The sequence below is a fragment of the Staurois parvus genome, unplaced genomic scaffold, assembly GCF_062004578.1.
Source record: "Staurois parvus isolate SC_StPar_1 unplaced genomic scaffold, SC_StPar_1.0 ptg000575l, whole genome shotgun sequence".
Taxonomy (NCBI): domain Eukaryota; kingdom Metazoa; phylum Chordata; class Amphibia; order Anura; family Ranidae; genus Staurois; species Staurois parvus.
In genome coordinates this window covers 8,275,160-8,296,699 of record NW_028318371.1, presented here as the reverse complement: position 1 = coordinate 8,296,699, position 21,540 = coordinate 8,275,160, and the positions used below count along the sequence as shown (strand labels likewise).

General features: G+C 50.2%; 1 protein-coding gene across 2 annotated transcripts in view; it reads right to left on the bottom strand.

Moving 5' to 3' along the window:
* ARHGAP39 (Rho GTPase activating protein 39) overlaps nucleotides 1-21,540 on the bottom strand; it is a 368,562-nt gene that overhangs the window by 100,935 nt on the left and 246,087 nt on the right. The window contains exon 5 of one of the 2 annotated variants that reach the window (XM_089692101.1): nucleotides 14,091-14,177. The exons of the other annotated variant lie outside the window; for it this stretch is intronic. Coding sequence (XP_089548227.1) covers nucleotides 14,091-14,177 — 87 coding nt within the window. The remainder of the gene's footprint in view (nucleotides 1-14,090; nucleotides 14,178-21,540) is intronic. 2 annotated transcript variants of the gene reach the window in all.

Below are 21,540 nucleotides of genomic sequence, written 5' to 3'. Positions count from 1 at the left end.
GCAGAATGCTGCATGAGGTAAAGAAGAATCCCAGAGTGTCAGCTAAAGACCTACAGAAATCTCTGGCACATGCTAACATATTTGTTGACACATCTACAATAAGGAAAACATGAAACAAGAATGGAGTACATGGGAGGACACCACGGAGGAAGCCATTGCTGTCCAAAAAGAATATTGCAGCACGTTTGAAGTTTGCAAAAGAGCACCTGGATGTTCCACAGCACTACTGGCAAAATATACTGTGGACAGATGAAAGCAAGATTGAGTTGTTTGGGAAGAACACACAACACTATGTGTGGAGAAAAAAAGGCACAGCACACCAACATCAAAACCTCATCCCCACTGTGAAACATGGCGGAGGGAGCATCATGGTTTGGGGCTGCTTTGCTGCCACAGGGCCTGGATGGATTGTTGTCATTGATGGGAAAATGAATTCCAGAGTTTATCAAGACATTTTGCAGGAAAACGTACAACCATCTGTCCTCCAACTGAAGCTCCGCAGAGGATGGATGATGCAACAGGACAATGACCCAAAGCATACAAGTAATTCAACAAAACAATGGCTGCAACAGCACAGAATACGCCTTCTGGAGTGGCCCAGTCAGAGTCCTGACCTCAACCCGATTGAAATGCTGTGGCATGACCTTAAGAGAGCGATTCACACCAGACATCCCAAGAATATTGCTACACTGAAACAGTTTTGTGAAGAGGAGTGGTCCAAAATGACTCCAGATCGTTGTGCAGGTCTGATCTGCAACTACAGGAAACGTTTGGTTGAGGTTATTGCTGCCAAAGGAGGGTCAACCAGTTATTAAGTCCAAAGGTTCACATACTTTTTCCTCCCTGCACTGTGAATGTTTACATGTTATGTGCAATTAAACCATGGCAACATCTAATGTTTGTGTAGTATTATGTTCAGCAGACTGTGTTCTTCTATTGTTCTTATTGAACAAGGGGTTCACATACTTTTTAATGCAACTGTATATATATACACACACACACACACACTGTATGTTGAAATGCGTTTTTTATATATTACAAAATATATGAAAAATATTTTTAAAAATATATATTTTTTAAATATATTCTTCAGATTTTTTTTTAGCATATAAAAAAGTCATTTAACATATATTTTTACATAAATTTGTAAATGCATTCCAAAAATGTATATTTATATTTTTAAAGACATACAGTATATTTGAAATGTATTTTTAAAAATATTTTTCATATATGTTTTGTAATTAAAAAAACATTTCAACATACAGTATGTGTATATATATATCTAAATGGTTAGCACTTCCGCCTGGCAGTACTAGGGTCATTGGTTCAAATCCCAGCTACGGCACCTCCTGACTGGTGTTTGCATGTTCTCCCTGTGTCTGTGTGGGTTTCCTCCGGGTACTCCAGTTTCCTCCCACACTCCAAGGACATGCTGGTAGGTTAATTGGCTCCTGTCTAAATTGTCCCTCGTATGTATATGAATGTAATTTAGGGACCTTAGATTGTACACCCCTTGAGGGTTAGGGACTGATGTGAATGTACAATATATATGTAAAGTGCTGCATACATTGACGGCGATATATAAGTACCTGAGATAAATTTAAAAAAAAAAATATATATATATATATATATATACATACATATGGAAATATATTGAGTATGGCCAAAATTGTAGCATTTCAAATATATAGCAATATATTTAGGAAGAATTTTTTTAAAATATATTAATATATTTCAAATATATTTTTCTTCCATGTGGGCCAACCCCACGTCCCTGGCCTTTTTAGGAACCGGGCCCCCCCGCACTGGATCCATATGGGACTAGAGAGGTGCTGAATTGCTTTGCACTCCAGCAGTTCTCCGTTTCCGGCTGTGGTAGGGTGCAGTGTGGTGGGTGATTCAGCGCATCAGGCAGATCCTTTTATTTTTTGCACTGCGCTGCTGTACATTGCCATGCAATTTGGCAAATGCTTTTGCTCTTTATTGCAGCACAGCCCAGTGTGAATGGGACACATAGGAAACACTTGTTTCCTGTGTGTCTTTGCGGTGACAGGTATTTTACAATGTGAGAAACGACCATCACTGCACACTGTGTGAATTAGCCCTACAGCCACTCCCACTGCCACCTAAGCTCCGCCTACTGTCATATCAACAGTGATGTTAGATTGTCATATGAGCGCGAACCCGACTGTACATTGCGCATGTGAGGGATCCGGGCTGTACGCTCCTTATAAGAATCTAATGCCTGATGATCTGGGGTGGAGCTGCATCTACTGGCAGACTATATCACCTCAAGCCCAACCCCCGTCCCCCCCCGGTCCGTAGAAAAATGGTCTTCCATAAAACCGGTCCTTTGGGCTACTGGACGCTGGCTTGCTCACCTCCTGTCATGGCTGATACAGCAAAACCCATCGCTACCATCAGGAGTAGGGGCGGACTGACCATTTGGAAACTTGGGTACTGCCCGAGGGCCCGGGGTCAGTAGGGGGCCCCATGAGATGCCCCTGGTACCTTTTCATAGGCTTTTTTGAGTTTGGGCAAGGACACAGGGGCCCCATGACCCCTATTGCCCGGGGGCCCCATGAGTTGTCAGTCCGCCCCTGATCAGGAGCTCTGGTTGGTGCTTGGACCCCGCACCTTGGGTGAGCCTGTATCATCTGCAAGGATGCAGCCCCAAGTCCAATCACTAACAAACTCGTGCAGACTCCACCTTCGCAACATGCAGACTCCACCTCCGCAACATGCAGACTCCACCTCCGCAACATGCAGACTCCACCTCCGCAACATGCAGACTCCACCTCCGCAACATGCAGACTCCACCTCCGCAACATCGCCAAAATCCGCACGTTCCTAACCCCAGAAACCACTAAACAGCTCATCCACTCCCTCATCATATCACGACTCGACTACTGCAACTCCCTCCTCACTGGCCTGCCTCGCCGCTGGCTATCCCCGCTTCAGTCCATCCTGAATACGGCTGCCAGACTCATCCACCTTACCAACCGCTCTGTCTCCACCACCCCCCTCTGCCAATCCCTCCACTGGCTTCTGATTGCGCAACGGATCAAATTCAAAATCCTAACGCTGACGTACAAAGCTGTCCACCATACTGCCCCGAACTACATCACTGACCTAATATCCAAGTACCGCCCAACACGCACACTCCGCTCCTCACAAGACATCCTTCTCTCTAGTTCCCTGGTCTCCTCCTCCCATGCCCGCCTCCAGGACTTCTCCAGGGTGTCACCCATCCTCTGGAACTCCCTGCCCCAACCCATCAGATTATCACCTACTCTCCTCTCCTTTAGGCGCACCCTGAAAACCCATCTCTTCAGGGAAGCCTACCCCACCCCCTGCTAACTTGCCGACCTCCTCCACTCTTCCTACCACTCCATCCCCCACAGCTATCTCCTCCTGTGCCACCATCCCCTCCCTCCTAGATTGTAAGCTCCAAGGAGCAGGGCCCTCGATCCCCTCATGTTTTGCATTGTATTGGTATTGTTCTGTCACATGTTCTGTCCCCCTTTGTAATGTACAGCGCTGAGCGAACTATTAGCGCTTTATAAATACTGTATAATAATAATAATAATAATAACCTGCTACTGTACTTAGGCCTCATGTACACTGCGGCTGATAAACGCACGTTTAGGAGCTGTTCAGCGTTTCTTCAGCAGCCCCTGAACTCTCCCTAGTGTTCTCCTGTTTCCATGTACACATCGTCCTTTACAGTCCTTTACAGGCAGCTGAGTTTACAGTCGTTTTTTTGAACGCAGAAAACTTGCGTTCAGCAGATTTTATCAGCGTTTCAAATGCAAAACGCTTGTAAACGCGGCTAAACGCGTTTATAAGCATTTGAATTTTTTTTTTAACTCTTCCATTTCCAGATGCTGTCCAGAGCCTTTTTTTTCATCATGAAAAACGCATGCAAAGCGTTTTCCCGGTACTCAAATGGACCCGGTACACCATACTTTGCGGTTTGGCATGAATGAAAACATGTTAGACACGGCTGCAATAATTTCAGCACAGAAATGAGCCGGAACATCCAAACACCACAAAAAAAAAGACAGGTCATGTCAACACATACTGCTCTCTCTGCTTCTGCTCTCTCTATTTCTTCTTCTATTGCTTCTAAACGCACATAAACGCAGAATGCAAACTCAGCTAAACAGACTTTTTTAACCTACGTTTTCCAGCAGTCAGTTTCCATCGTTCAGAAGTGTCCTCTGTACATGGAGCTTTATGGGGCTGGTCGGTGGGAGTCTACTACTATGCCTACTGGTCTAGCCTGACCCCTGATGTGAGGCACCCTGCAATGTGTGTAATCTGATCTTCTTGCTTTTCACCCTGCAATGTGTATAATCTGATCTTCCTGCTTTTCACCCTGCAATGTGTGATCTGATCTTCCTGCTTTTCACCCTGCAATGTGTGATCTGATCTTCCTGCTTTTCACGCTGCAATGTGTGTAATCGGATCCTCCTGCTTTTCACCCTGCAATGTGTGTAATCTGATCTTCCTGCTTTTCACTCTGCAATGTGTGTAATCTGATCCTCCTGCTTTTCACCCTGCAATGTGTATAATCTGATCTTCCTGCTTTTCACTCTGCAATGTGTGTAATCTGATCTTCCTGCTTTTCACTCTGCAATGTGTGTAATCTGATCTTCCTGCTTTTCACCCTGCAATGTGTGATCTGATCTTCCTGCTTTTCACCCTGCAATGTATGTAATCTGATCTTCCTGCTTTTCACTCTGCAATGTGTGTAATCTGATCCTCCTGCTTTTCACCCTGCAATGTGTATAATCTGATCTTCCTGCTTTTCACTCTGCAACGTGTATAATCTGATCTTCCTGCTTTTCACCCTGCAATGTGTGTAATATGATCTTCCTGCTTTTCACTCTGCAATGTGTGTAATCTGATCTTCCTGCTTTTTACCCTGCAATGTGTGTAATCTGATCTTCCTGCTTTTCACTCTGCAATGTGTGTAATCTGATCTTTCTGCTTTTCACTCTGCAATGTGTGTAATCTGATCTTCCTGCTTTTCACCCTGCAATGTGTGTAATCTGATCTTCCTGCTTTTCACCCTGCAATGTGTGTAATCTGATCTTCCTGCTTTTCACCCTGCAATGTGTAATCTGATCTTCTTGCTTTTCGCCCTGCAATGTGTGTAATCTGATCTTCCTGCTTTTCACCCTGCAATGTGTGTAATCTGATCTTCCTGCTTTTCACCCTGCAATGTGTGATCTGATCTTCCTGCTTTTCACCCTGCAATGTGTGTAATCTGATCTTCCTGCTTTTCACTCTGTAATGTGTGTTATCTGATCTTCCTGCTTTTCACTCTGCAATGTGTGTTATCTGATCTTCCTGCTTTTCACTCTGCAATGTGTGTAATCTGATCCTCCTGCTTTTCACCCTGCAATGTGTGTAATCTGATCTTTCTGCTTTTCACTCTGCAATGTGTGTAATCTGATATTCCTGCTTTTCACTTTGCAATGTGTGTAATCTGATCCTCCTGCTTTTCACCCTGCAATGTGTGTAATCTGATCTTCTTGCTTTTCACTCTGCAATGTGTATAATCTGATCTTCCTGCTTTTCACCCTGCAATGTGTGTAATATGATCTTCCTGCTTTTCACTCTGCAATGTGTGTAATCTGATCTTCCTGCTTTTCACCCTGCAATGTGTGTAATCTGATCTTCCTGCTCTTCAGGCCAAATCAAAAGCTGCTTTTCTAACACTAAACCTAAGCTGCTTGGAGAGAAGTACAAATAAATATTCATAGGTATCATTTCATATTTACCTGATTAAAAAACAATAAAATAAGGCAAACATTTGCAGGTTTTGTTTAGTCCATACACAATATACATTTCCTTTAATAGATGAGCTAGGTTTGGTTTATCTAGAGACAGACGCTAGGGGCAGACACACATAGAACAGATTAGAAGATATTTGGTAGGTAAATTAGAATTTTGACCAGACGACACAAAAATCTCTCTTTTCCAGTAAAAAAAAAATGTAGTATTTACCGAAAGTATAGCAAATACGTATAAGAGTGCAGAACGGGCCCCTCATAAAAAAAATGCTTACAAAAAAGAGAAATCAAAAGCTACAGATATTCTGTTAGCTTCATAAAGGCCATTTTATAAGCCAACCAAAGGCTACACTAGCCAATGAGGGAGCAGCAACACCGAGACTGAGGTGTAATACCAGGAAACTAAACACCCGGGGAAGAGCGACAACACCAGGAGCAGTAACACCAGGGGGGAGGAGGTAATACGGGAGGAGGAGCAGTAACACCAGGGGGGAGGAGGTAACACAGGAGGAGGAGCAGTAACACCAGGGGGGAGGAGGTAACACAGGAGGAGGAGCAGTAACACCAGGGGGGAGGAGGTCACACAGGAGGAGGAGCAGTAACACCAGGGGGGAGGAGGTCACACAGGAGGAGGAGCGGTAACATCAGGGGGGAGGAGGTAATACAGGAGGAGGAGCGGTAACACCAGGGGGGAGGAAGTAACACAGGAGGAGGAGCAGTAACAACAGGGGGGAGGAGGTAACACAGGAGGAGGAGCAGTAACATCAGGGGGGAGGAGGTAACACAGGAGGAGGAGCAGTAACATCAGGGGGGAGGAGGTCATACAGGAGGAGGAGCAGTAACATCAGGGGGGAGGAGGTAACACAGGAGGAGGAGCAGTAACATCAGGGGGGAGGAGGCAACACAGGAGGAGGAGCAGTAACACCAGGGGGGAGGAGGCAACACAGGAGGAGGAGCAGTAACACCAGGGGGGAGGAGGCAACACAGGAGGAGGAGCAGTAACACCAGGGGGGAGGAGGCAACACAGGAGGAGGAGCAGTAACACCAGGGGGGAGGAGGCAACACAGGAGGAGGAGCAGTAACACCAGGGGGGAGGAGGTAACAGGAGGAGGAGCAGTAACATCAGGGGGGAGGAGGTAACACGGGAGGAGGAGCAGTAACACCCGTGGTAGAGCAACAACACCAGGAGCAGTAACACCAGGAGGGAGGAGGTAACACAGAAGGAGGAGTAGTAACACCAGGAGGGAGGAGGAGGAAACACAGAAGGAGGAGGTGTAGTAACACCAAGGGGAGGAGGTAACACAGGAGGAGGAGCAGTAACACCAGGGGGGAGGAGGTAATACAGGAGGAGGAGCAGTAACGTCAGGGGGGAAGAGGTAATACAGGAGGAGGAGCAGTAACATCAGGGGGGAGGATGTAACACAGGAGGAGGAGCAGTAACATCAGGGGGGAGGAGGTAACAGGAGGATGAGCAGTAACATCAGAGGGGAGGAGGTAACACAGGAGGAGGAGCAGTAACATCAGGGGGGACGAGGTAATACAGGAGGAGGAGCAGTAACACCAGGGGGGAGGAGGCAACACAGGAGGAGGAGCAGTAACACCAGGGGGGAGGAGGCAACACAGGAGGAGGAGCAGTAACACCAGGGGGGAGGAGGTAACAGGAGGAGGAGCAGTAACATCAGGGGGGAGGAGGTAACACGGGAGGAGGAGCAGTAACACCCGTGGTAGAGCAACAACACCAGGAGCAGTAACACCAGGAGGGAGGAGGTAACACAGAAGGAGGAGTAGTAACACCAGGAGGGAGGAGGAGGAAACACAGAAGGAGGAGGTGTAGTAACACCAAGGGGAGGAGGTAACACAGGAGGAGGAGCAGTAACACCAGGGGGGAGGAGGTAATACAGGAGGAGGAGCAGTAACGTCAGGGGGGAAGAGGTAATACAGGAGGAGGAGCAGTAACATCAGGGGGGAGGATGTAACACAGGAGGAGGAGCAGTAACATCAGGGGGGAGGAGGTAACAGGAGGATGAGCAGTAACATCAGAGGGGAGGAGGTAACACAGGAGGAGGAGCAGTAACATCAGGGGGGACGAGGTAATACAGGAGGAGGAGCAGTAACATCAGGGGGGAGGAGGTCATACAGGAGGAGGAGCAGTAACATCAGGGGGGACGAGGTAATACAGGAGGAGGAGCAGTAACATCAGGGGGGAGGATGTAACACAGGAGGAGCAGTAACATCAGGGGGGAGGAGGTAACACAGGAGGAGGAGCAGTAACATCAGGGGGGAGGAGGTAACACAGGAGGAGGAGCAGTAACATCAGGGGGGAGGAGGTAATACAGGAGGAGGAGCAGTAACATCAGGGGGGAGGATGTAACACAGGAGGAGGAGCAGTAACATCAGGGGGGAGGAGGTAACAGGAGGAGGAGCAGTAACATCAGGGGGGAGGAGGTAACACAGGAGGAGGAGCAGTAACATCAGGGGGGAGGAGGTAACACAGGAGGAGGAGCAGTAACAACAGGGGGGAGGAGGTAACACAGGAGGAGGAGCAGTAACATCAGGGGGGAGGAGGTAACACAGGAGGAGGAGCAGTAACATCAGGGGGGAGGAGGTCATACAGGAGGAGGAGCAGTAACATCAGGGGGGACGAGGTAATACAGGAGGAGGAGCAGTAACATCAGGGGGGAGGATGTAACACAGGAGGAGGAGCAGTAACATCAGGGGGGAGGAGGTAACACAGGAGGAGGAGCAGTAACATCAGGGGGGAGGAGGTAACACAGGAGGAGGAGCAGTAACATCAGGGGGGAGGAGGTAACACAGGAGGAGGAGGAGCAGTAACATCAGGGGGGAGGAGGTAACACAGGAGGAGGAGCAATAACAACAGGGGGGAGGAGGTAACACAGGAGGAGGAGCAGTAACATCAGGGGGGAGGAGGTAACACAGGAGGAGGAGCAGTAACATCAGGGGGGAGGAGGTCATACAGGAGGAGGAGCAGTAACATCAGGGGGGATGAGGTAACACAGGAGGAGGAGCAGTAACATCAGGGGGGAGGATGTAACACAGGAGGAGGAGCAGTAACATCAGGGGGGAGGAGGTAACACAGGAGGAGGAGCAGTAACATCAGGGGGGAGGAGGTAACACAGGAGGAGGAGCAGTAACATCAGGGGGGAGGAGGTAACACAGGAGGAGGAGCAGTAACATCAGGGGGGAGGAGGTAACACAGGAGGAGGAGCAGTAACAACAGGGCGGAGGAGGTAACACAGGAGGAGGAGCAGTAACATCAGGGGGGAGGAGGTAACAAAGGAGGAGGAGCAGTAACATCAGGGGGGAGGAGGTCATACAGGAGGAGGAGCAGTAACATCAGGGGGGAGGAGGTAACACAGGAGGAGGAGCAGTAACATCAGGGGGGAGGAGGTAACACAGGAGGAGGAGCAGTAACATCAGGGGGAGGAGGCAACACAGGAGGAGGAGCAGTAACACCAGGGGGGAGGAGGCAACACAGGAGGAGGAGCAGTAACACCAGGGGGGAGGAGGCAACACAGGAGGAGGAGCAGTAACACCAGGGGGGAGGAGGCAACACAGGAGGAGGAGCAGTAACACCAAGGGGGAGGAGGCAACACAGGAGGAGGAGCAGTAACACCAGGGGGGAGGAGGTAACACAGGAGGAGGAGCAGTAACACCAGGGGGGAGGAGGTAACACAGGAGGAGGAGGAGCAGTAACATCAGGGGGGAGGAGGTAACACAGGAGGAGGAGCAGTAACATCAGGGGGGAGGAGGTAACAGGAGGAGGAGCAGTAACATCAGGGGGGAGGAGGTAACACAGGAGGAGGAGCAGTAACACCCGTGGTAGAGCAACAACACCAGGAGCAGTAACACCAGGGGGGAGGAGGTAACACAGGAGGAGGAGTGGTAACACCAGGGGGGAGGAGGTAACACAGGAGGAGGAGGAGTAGTAACACCAGGAGGGAGGAGGTAACACAGAAGGAGGAGGTGTAGTAACACCAAGGGGAGGAGGTAACACAGGAGGAGGAGCAGTAACACCAGGGGGGAGGAGGTAATACAGGAGGAGGAGGAGTAACATCAGGGGGGAGGAGGTAACACAGGAGGAGGAGCAGTAACATCAGGGGGGAGGAGGTAACACAGGAGGAGGAGCAGTAACATCAGGGGGGAGGAGGTAACACAGGAGGAGGAGCAGTAACAACAGGGGGGAGGAGGTAACACAGGAGGAGGAGCAGTAACATCAGGGGGGAGGAGGTAACACAGGAGGAGGAGCAGTAACATCAGGGGGAGGAGGTCATACAGGAGGAGGAGCAGTAACATCAGGGGGGAGGAGGTAACACAGGAGGAGGAGCAGTAACATCAGGGGGGAGGAGGTAACACAGGAGGAGGAGCAGTAACATCGGGGGGGAGGAGGCAACACAGGAGGAGGAGCAGTAACACCAGGGGGGAGGAGGCAACACAGGAGGAGGAGCAGTAACACCAGGGGGGAGGAGGCAACACAGGAGGAGGAGCAGTAACACCAGGGGGGAGGAGGTAACACAGGAGGAGGAGCAGTAACACCAGGGGGGAGGAGGTAACACAGGAGGAGGAGCAGTAACACCAGGGGGGAGGATGTAACACAGGAGGAGGAGCAGTAACATCAGGGGGGAGGATGTAACACAGGAGGAGGAGCAGTAACATCAGGGGGGAGGAGGTAACACAGGAGGAGGAGCAGTAACATCAGGGGGGAGGAGGTAACACAGGAGGAGGAGCAGTAACATCAGGGGGGAGGAGGTAACACAGGAGGAGGAGCAGTAACATCAGGGGGGAGGAGGTAACACAGGAGGAGGAGCAGTAACAACAGGGCGGAGGAGGTAACACAGGAGGAGGAGCAGTAACATCAGGGGGGAGGAGGTAACACAGGAGGAGGAGCAGTAACATCAGGGGGGAGGAGGTCATACAGGAGGAGGAGCAGTAACATCAGGGGGGAGGAGGTAACACAGGAGGAGGAGCAGTAACATCAGGGGGGAGGAGGTAACACAGGAGGAGGAGCAGTAACATCAGGGGGAGGAGGCAACACAGGAGGAGGAGCAGTAACACCAGGGGGGAGGAGGCAACACAGGAGGAGGAGCAGTAACACCAGGGGGGAGGAGGCAACACAGGAGGAGGAGCAGTAACACCAGGGGGGAGGAGGCAACACAGGAGGAGGAGCAGTAACACCAAGGGGGAGGAGGCAACACAGGAGGAGGAGCAGTAACACCAGGGGGGAGGAGGTAACACAGGAGGAGGAGCAGTAACACCAGGGGGGAGGAGGTAACACAGGAGGAGGAGGAGCAGTAACATCAGGGGGGAGGAGGTAACACAGGAGGAGGAGCAGTAACATCAGGGGGGAGGAGGTAACAGGAGGAGGAGCAGTAACATCAGGGGGGAGGAGGTAACACAGGAGGAGGAGCAGTAACACCCGTGGTAGAGCAACAACACCAGGAGCAGTAACACCAGGGGGGAGGAGGTAACACAGGAGGAGGAGTGGTAACACCAGGGGGGAGGAGGTAACACAGGAGGAGGAGGAGTAGTAACACCAGGAGGGAGGAGGTAACACAGAAGGAGGAGGTGTAGTAACACCAAGGGGAGGAGGTAACACAGGAGGAGGAGCAGTAACACCAGGGGGGAGGAGGTAATACAGGAGGAGGAGGAGTAACATCAGGGGGGAGGAGGTAACACAGGAGGAGGAGCAGTAACATCAGGGGGGACGAGGTAACACAGGAGGAGGAGCAGTAACATCAGGGGGGAGGAGGTAACACAGGAGGAGGAGCAGTAACAACAGGGGGGAGGAGGTAACACAGGAGGAGGAGCAGTAACATCAGGGGGGAGGAGGTAACACAGGAGGAGGAGCAGTAACATCAGGGGGAGGAGGTCATACAGGAGGAGGAGCAGTAACATCAGGGGGGAGGAGGTAACACAGGAGGAGGAGCAGTAACATCAGGGGGGAGGAGGTAACACAGGAGGAGGAGCAGTAACATCAGGGGGGAGGAGGCAACACAGGAGAAGGAGCAGTAACACCAGGGGGGAGGAGGCAACACAGGAGGAGGAGCAGTAACACCAGGGGGGAGGAGGTAACACAGGAGGAGGAGCAGTAACACCAAGGGGGAGGAGGTAACACAGGAGGAGGAGCAGTAACACCAGGGGGGAGGAGGTAACACAGGAGGAGGAGCAGTAACACCAGGGGGGAGGAGGTAACACAGGAGGAGGAGGAGCAGTAACATCAGGGGGGAGGAGGTAACACAGGAGGAGGAGCAGTAACATCAGGGGGGAGGAGGTAACAGGAAGAGGAGCAGTAACATCAGGGGGGAGGAGGTAACACAGGAGGAGGAGCAGTAACACCCAGGGTAGAGCAACAACACCAGGAGCAGTAACACCAGGAGGGAGGAGGTAACACAGAAGGAGGAGGAGTAGTAACACCAGGAGGGAGGAGGTAACACAGAAGGAGGAGGTGTAGTAACACCAAGGGGAGGAGGTAACACAGGAGGAGGAGCAGTAACACCAGTGAGGAGGAGGTAACACAGGAGGAGGAGCAGTAACACCAGTGAGGAGGAGGTAACACAGGAGGAGGAGCGGTAACACCCGTGGAAGAGCAACAACACCAGGAGCAGTAACACCAGGGGGGAGGAGGTAACACAGGAGGAGGAGTGGTAACACCAGGGGGGAGGAGGTAACACAGGAGGAGGAGCAGTAACACCAGGGGGGAGGAGGTAACACAGGAGGAGGAGCAGTAACATCAGGGGGGAGGAGGTAACATAGGAGGAGGAGCAGTAACATCAGGGGGGAGGAGGCAACACAGGAGGAGTAGTAACACCAGGGGGGAGGTGGTAACACAGGAGGGGGAGCAGTAACACCAGGGGGGAGGAGGTACCACAGGAGGAGGAGCAGTAAAACCAGGGGGGAGGAGGTAATACAGGAGGAGGAGCAGTAACATCAGGGGGAGGAGGTAACACAGGAGGAGGAGCAGTAACACCAGGGGGGAGGAGGTAATACAGGAGGAGGAGCAGTAACATCAGGGGGGAGGAGGTAACACAGGAGGGGGAGCAGTAACACCAGGGGGGGAGAAAGTTCCACAGAAGTAACACCAGGGGAGAAGAAGTAACACAGGAGGAGGAGAAGTATCGTCAGGGGGGAGGAGGTAATGCAGGAGGAGGAGCAGTAACACCAGGGGGGAGGAGGTAATACTAATAATACAGGAGGAGGAGAAGTAACACCAGGGGGAGGAGGTAATACCATTAATGCAGAAGGAATAGTACCACCAGAGGAGAGGCTGCAACACAGAAGGAGGAGCAGTAACACCAGGGGGAGGAGCAGTAACACCAAGGGGAGGAGCAGTAACACCAAGGGGAGGAGGTAATACCATTAATGCAGGAGGAGGAGCAGTAACACCAGGGGAGAGGCTGTAACACAGCAGGAGGAACACAACAGGCAAAGAGCAGTAACACCAGGGGGAGGAACAGTAACACCAGGGGGAGGAGCAGTAACACCAGGGGGAGGAGCAGTAACACCAGGGGGAGGAACAGTAACACCAGGGGGAGGGGCAGTAACACCAGGGGGAGGAGCAGCAACACAAGGAAGTAACACTGCACAAGCAGTAGCACTGGTAGAGGAGCACTAACACTGGGAAGTAACACTGGGGGCTTTGCAGTAACGCTGGGGAAGGAGCAGTTACATTGGAGGAGAAGTAACACCAGGGAGAAACAGTAAATAACACCGGGGGGAAGGTGGAGTAACACTGGAGGGGGTGATCAGTGGGGGAAGAGAAGTAATACTAAGGGGGGAACAGTAACGCAGAGCCTGGGGAGAAGTAATATTAGGGGAAGGGAGTAGCAGCAACCCTGAGGTAGAAGCAACACCAGGGCATAACATCTGAGGAGAAGTAACAATGGCGGGGGGCCATAACACTAGGAATTAACACTGGGGGACGTGCAGTAACATCTATGGAGAAGCAGTAGATAAGACCGGGAGGAGAGATCAGTAACGGGGGGGAGGATCAGTAACGGGGGGGGGAGGATCAGTAACGGGGGGAGGATCAGAAACACCAGGGACGAAGCAGTAGCACTGTGGCCCCCTGTCCCCGTGGTTCCATAGACAGCTGTTCCCTCCGTACCCTCTACAGACCGAGGGATATTTTCGTCATCTGGTCTTGCGTTAGGCCTAGTAGCGGGTCCCGCACTGGGCGAGAAGGCTGAGGTAAGAGTTACGTAGAGAGAAGGAAGACGGTTATTCTAGAGGGGAAAGCCGCTACAGAGATGGGTCACAACCCAACCCTACCATCATAATCTTCAATATAAGGCTTTGGTTTCTTTCTGATTTTGGATTTCTTCTTCCTTTCCAGGAGCTCTTTAATGTGGTGGTTCACTGGGAAACAAAGACAGTGATGAACACAACGGAACATGATGGAACAGGACATCAAATGGCTGACACAAGTACGATGGCAAACAGAACCAAAATGACTAACCAAAACAAAATGGCAGACAGAAGCACTCCGGAGACTCTCTAGCCAGTGGCGTAGTGACTCGGTTTGGATTCATGATGAGGAGGGTATAGAAGTATACACAATCACCTCATTGATCCTTCGGTCACAGCACTAGAAGGAATATGGGTCCAATGATCAGGTGAAGGTACACCATGTGACTTCATAACATTTTTGGATATAACAGACATTTGTTTACTGGCAACAAATGTGGAACCAAGAGATGGCAGCATTCTTTACAACCACACGCTCACTGCTGAACTCCACGATTCATTTTTGACCTGAGGGTTTCAGGGTTCTTTCAAGGCCAGAGGTCAATAAAGCCGGGATCAAAATACAATATGATGTCTTGATTCTTCAATATAGTGCTCTCTTGTGCTCCCTTCACTCATCAATATTGCCACCAGTGAAAAGTGAATCCACACTCCACCACCTCACAGACCATGCGCCTTACCGGACCAGGCTGAATCATCAGCAAGGGACACCATCTGCTCCTCCTGGCCACTATTGCTCCAAATACCATATAGCAATCAGGCTACACCCATTCTCCAATTCTGATTGCTATATGGTAGTGGCCAGGAGGAGCAGATGGTGTCCCTTGCTGATGATTCAGCTTGGTCCGGTAAGGCGCATGGTCTGTGAGGTGGTGGAGTGTGGATTCACTTTTCACTGGTGGCAATATGGATAACCATGTGCCTTACCGGACCAGGCTGAAGCATCAGCAAGGGACACCACTGGCTCCTCCTGGCCACTATTGCTCCAAATACCATATAGCAATCAGGCTACACCCATTCTCCAATTCTGATTGCTATAGTGGCCAGGAGGAGCCAGTGGTGTCCCTTCCTGATGCTTCAGCCTGGTCCGGTAAGGCACATGGTTATCAATATTGCCACCAGTGAAAAGTGAATCCACACTCCACCACCTGACAGACCATGCGCCTTACCGGACCAGGCTGAAGCATCAGGAAGGGACACCACTGGCTCCTCCTGGCCACTATTGCTCCAAATACCATATAGCAATCAGGCTACACCAGGAGTGGGCAACTGTGGCCCTCCAGCTGTTGTAGAACTACAAGTCCCATGAGGCATTGCAGAACTGACAGTTACAAGCTTGACTCCCAAAGGCAGAGGCATGATGGGACTTGAAGTTCATCAACAGCTGGAGGGCCACAGTTGCCCAACCCTGGGCTACAATAATTCTTCAATTCTGATTGCTATATGGTAGTGGCCAGGTAGAGCAGATGGTGTCCCTTGCTGATGCTTCAGCCTGGTCCGGAAAGGGGCATGGTTATCAATATTGCCACCAGTGAAAAGTGAATCCACACTCCACCACCTCACAGACCATGCGCCTTACCGGACCAGGCTGAAGCATCAGCAAGGGACACCATCTGCTCCTCCTGGCCACTTGGCCACTATTGCTCCAAATACCATATAGCAATCAGGCTCCTCCTGGCCACTACTATATAGCAATCAGAATTGGAGAATGGGTGTAGCCTGATTGCTATATGGTATTTGGAGCAATAGTGGCCAGGAGGAGCCAGTGGTGTCCCTTCCTGATGCTTCAGCCTGGTCCGGTAAGGCGCATGGTCCGTGACGTGGTGGAGTGTGGATTCACTTTTCACTGGTGGCAATATTGATGAGTGAAGGGAGCACAAGAGAGCACTATATTGAAGAATCAAGACATCATATTGTATTTTGATCTTTTCGGAGGGTCCGCTACTTCTAAAAGTCTATTTTGCGAAAGAATTTTACGGGTGGAATGTATTATAAGGCGATTTTCAAGTAGATAGAGGGTAAGAGCAAGGATTACAGATATTTAGACGTGGACCCGTGGTGGAGTGTGGAGCACATTTTACACAAATTTTGTAAGCATGATTCGGAGTCACAATTTTATGTGTATTGAGGATAATACACTATGTATATTATATCTTTTTTTAGGGTAACAAGCAGATAAAGGAGTAGTAACCGCGCACAGAAGGAATTTGAATAAAGAAGAAGGAATATTTCATTACTGTGGGGTTGTTTAAAGACGCTGTGAGAGACTTTTTTTGTTTGAACTTTCGGGGTGAAAGTGGCATTTTGGCGTCTAGGGTGAACACATTTCCAGTGTATAGGGGATAACGATTGGTAATATCTATTCAGTAGAGCCAGGATGCCCAGACCACGTTTATCTGCTTATGTGAAGGGTCAAATGCCAATTTATTCTAGGAAGTAGAGGAATAAGCAGTAATACTTTATTCCCTGTTCCCGCAAGCTTCATTCCAGCTAGAAGACCGGTCCCCCAACGCTGCTTTCTTTTCACCACCCCACCATTTACAGGCCTTCTGACATCATTACGTATAACAGAGAACCATCGGCCCAGCCATGACACATACACAAGGACAGCGACAGTGTCAGGACCTGGATCACCTGCTGCTAACAATGTGGTTGTTCCTGGGCAAAGAGTTGTGGTTCCAATATCCACCAGCGGGTGTCTCCCAGAAGTCAGCAGAACCCAGTAATCAGTCTCCGCTTGGTGCTGGCTGCTGGGAGGGTATTTAGTTCCTCCTCTACTAGTGCCTCCCGTTCCTCTGTTTTGCTTAGCTAGCCAGATACTGCTTGCCATTTATCCTGCTCCTTATCTTACCCTGCATCCTGTTCCCTGCTGCCTTATATCTGCTCCTCTTGTTCCTGATCTCAGTCCTAGTTCCCCCCTCTTCCTTGCATTTCCAGCATTACCCTCTATTTCCGTGTTCCCCATTTTTTGACATATTGTATTGTAAACTCTGCGGCCAGACTCATCCAGACTCATCCACCTCACCAAGTGCTCCACATCTGCCTCCCCCCTCTGCCAATCCCTTCATTGGCTCCCGATTGCCCAACGCATCAAGTTCAAGCTGCTAACCCTGACCTACAAGGCCACTCACAATGCCCCGCCCCAGATACTACCCTACCCGTGCCCTCCGCTCCTCACAGGACCTCCTGCTCTCTAGCTCCCTGGTCTCCTCCTACCAGGCCCGATTGAAGGACTTCTCTAGGACTTCCCCCATCCTCTGGAACTCCCTACCCCAATCCATCAGACTGTCACCTACCCTCCTCACCTTCAGGCGCACCCTAAAAACCCTCCTCTTCAGGGAAGCCTACCCCAACCTCACCTAACACCTGACCTCACCTAACAATTAACCTCCTCCACTCCTCCCACCACTCCATCCCCCACAGCTATCTCCTCCTGTATCACCTTCCCCTCCCTCCTAGATTGTAAGCTTGAAAGAGCTGGGCCCTCGAACCCCTCGTGTAGTGTATTGTTACTGTCTTGTCTCATGTTATGTCCCCTTGCTACTGTACAGTGCTGAGCATACCCTTTGGCGCTATATAAATACTGTATAATAATAATAATAATAATTGTATATAGTTTATTAGCTCCTAGATTGTAAGCTCGAAAGAGTAGGGCCCTCTAACCCCTTGTGTGCTGTTTGTTGTTGCTGTACTGTGCCATCTATTGTCCCCCCCTCTATTGTACAGCGCTGAGCAAACCCTTTGGCGCTATATAAACTCGATGTAATAATAATAATAATTAGGCTTCCTTTTACTTAGGTTGCTAGTTAGGCATTTGGATTATATGGGTATGGTTCACTCATATCTTCATGTTTGCAGTGTTTCCTGTTTGCTGGTTTTTGGATGGATTTCGGTTTCACTGTAAATAAATCCTACTTTAAATATATCTAGTCTGGTCTCCGTTTCCTAAGTGTAGCAATGCAAATCTGGCCATTGGAGAGTACCGGTGTGACAGGAGTCACTTTGGGTGGGGGGCCCATGGAACACAGCTCATTTTGGAGAGGTGGGGAGACCCCTGTCTCAGCTCCCCATATCCCTCTTATGTGTAAGTCACCCTGTGCCTATTAGGGGTACAGGGTGATCTGTTCTAATATTGGGGTGGGGGTTTGTTGACTGTTTAATGCCATGTGGTTGCATCCCATTGTTCTATTGTGTGTCTTGCTTGGGAGCAAACTATTACGGGATGTATGTGTTTGTGTATTGGCTTGGTGGGGGGTGTTCCCAGCAGCCCTCCCTCCCTGATGGGACTGTCTGTTGGTGTGTCTCTTGTTACTAAAGGTAAATTGCCCCGCCCTGTGCCATTATGCAGGGTGGGGGGGGGGGGGGGTTTGTTCCCTTGAATGTATATATCTTGTATCTGTGTTAAAATAAAGTAGTCTATTTCCTGGTTTTCCTTCAAGGCTGGTGTCGTCTAGTCTTGTATGGTCAGAGGTGGTGCCTGTTGTCGGTGTTCGGACAGGGAAGCGGTATTATAACGGAAGTACCCAAGCACAGACGGGTCCGGTTCCGTTACAACCGGCTTCCGGGGGAGAAAGGAATTAGGTAGGTATTTGTACTTTTGCTAATTTCACCCAAGAAAACAAGCCATTAACCCATGCAGATTGGGGGCACTTCAAGTGTAATTTCCTAACCCTTCCCACCCACCCCGGCATCCATTTAAAAGGTGCCGAATGCCCCGGGGGAGGGAAGGATTGTCAATTATGTGATCACTGTGACTGGATATCACAGTGGTCAGATTATTATTATTATTATTATTATACAGGATTTATATAGTGTGACGGGAGTCACTTTGGGTGGGGGGCCCATGGAACCAAGCTCACTTTGGAGAGGTCTGGAGCCCCTGTCCCAGCTCCCCATATCCCTCTTATGTGTAAATCACCCTGTGCCTGTTAGGTGTACAGGGTGATCTGTCCTAATATTGGGGTGGGGGTTGTTGATTATTTGATGTTATGTGGTTGGTGGGTTACGGAATATTAGCTGTGGGCTAATTGCGTAATCATATTATACAAGGTACATTTTAGAGATTGCGACGGGAGTCACTTCGGGTGGGGGGCCCATGGAACATAGCTCACTTTGGAGAGGTAGGGAGACCCTTGTCTCAGCTTCCCATATCCCTCTTCTGTGTAAGTCACCCTGTGCCTGTTAGGGGTACAGGGTGATCTGTCCTAATATTGGGTGGGGGGGGGGGGGTTGTGGATTGTTTAATGTCATGTGGTTGCATCCCATTGTTCTATTGTGTGTCTGGCTTGGTAGCAAAGTATTATGGGATGTATGTGTTTATGTGTACTGGCTTAGTGGTGGGTGTCTCCAGCAGCCCTCCCTCCTGATGGGACTGTCTGTTGGTATATCTCTTGTTACTAAATGTTACATGTCCCAGCCCACCACACCCCATGTGACTAAGACCACCATATACCACATGTCCCAGCCCACTACACCCCATGTGACTAAGCTCGCCATACACAACATGTCCCAGCCCACCACACCCCATGTGGCTAAGCCCACCATACACCACAGGTCACAGCCCACCACACCCCATATGACTAAGCTCACCATACACCACATGTCCCAGCCCACCACACCCCATGTGGCTAAGCTCGCCATATACAACATGTCCCACTCCACCACATCCCATGTGCCTAAGCCCAGCATACACCACATGTCTCATCCTACCACACCCCATGTGACTAAGCTCGCCCTATACAACATGTCCCAGCCAACCACACCCCATGTGACTAAGCCCGCCATACACCCCATGTCCCAGCCCACAACATCCCGTGTAACTCAAACCGCTATACACCACCTCTCACCCCATCATACCCCATGTGACTAAGCCTGCCATATGCCACATATCCCAGCTCACCACATCCCATGTAACTCAAACCGCCATACACCACGTCTCATCCCACCACACCCCATGTGACTAAGCTCGACCATACACCACATATCCCAGCCCACCACACCCCATGTGACTAAGCTCGCCTTATACAACATGTTCCAGACCACCACACCCCATGTGACTAAGCTCGCCTTATACAACATGTTCCAGACCACCACACCCCATGTGACTAAGCTCGCCATATACAACATGTCCCAGACCACCACACCCCATGTGACTAAGCTCGCCATATACAACATGTCCCAGATCACCACACCCAATGTGACTAAGCCCGCCATACACCACATAAATGGACAGTGAAAGGAGAAGCAGCAAAGTGATGGGTTATCTGTCACTCTGCTCTCTCCTCTTATGAGCATGCTCCTGGTTAACGCACAAACTGACTGGCGCCTTGTGCTGGTTCTCCAGCCTCCAGTCTAAACTCTGCTGTATATGGACTGCAAGAGGTTGATACCAAGACAATTACAGGTATGTACATTGCTTGTATTAAAAAAAAAAATTAAATCTCTTGCACTACAGTGCATGCATGGGAGTGACATCATTTTAGCCTAGCCAATAAAAATGTCAGAAGATGAGAACCTGGAAGAATACCGGCAAATGAGGTCTGCCATTGGTGAGGGAGCACCTGGATACCACATCACTGGAGTGGAGGAGAGTATAGCTCTACTTTAATGAGGTTTTAAAAGAGAAGTATGAATAAAAAACCAAAGAAACATTTATACTCACCTAGGTGGATGCAGCATTGGTCCAATGCTGCATCTATCCCCCGCTGTCTGTAAGACATCAAGGACCCTTGATCGCTCAGCTCCTTGTCTTCAGTGAGCAGAGAGCATGTGACTGTCAGTCACCAAATCTTTACTCTGACCCTCCAGCGCAGGGGCGGACTGACAACTCATGGGGCCCCCGGGCAATAGGGGATCATGGGGCCCCTGTGTCCTTGCCCAAACTCAAAAAAGCCTATGAAAAAAGTACCAGGGGTATCTCATGGGGCCCCCTACTGACCCCGGGCCCTCGGGCAGTGCCCGAGTTTCCAAATGGTCAGTCCGCCCCTGCTCCAGCGCTCACTGGAGCACCGGGTTGTGGAAAGGGCGGGAGCGGCTGGCTCAGGCTCTCAGTGGTTCGCTGAGAGGCTGAACCAGATCCCGGTTCAGGCATCTGGGTGGATCCCAACATTAAAGTCAGGATCTCTCCAGAGATTGGACCGGCTGAGTGATGTCAGACAACAAGCAGGCTTAACCCATTGTTGGCTGAAAACGGGTCACTGGAGGGCAGAACAAAGTGCACCTCTGTGACCCGCAGGAGAAGTACAGCCAAAAGAACTTTGGTTGTACTTCTCCTCTAAAGTGTATGTTATCCTAAATGCTATTTTCTATGTGTGTGTTCATGTATCTGTATTTTATAAATCATAGTCTCCATCGTTTTCATGTACTTATTCCATCTGTAGGACCCGGCTGATCCTGCCATTTACCTTTCTTGAAAATTGACAACACAAAACAGAGCAGCTAAACTGTGCTAGTGTGGTCAGTCCTCGTCCTACGG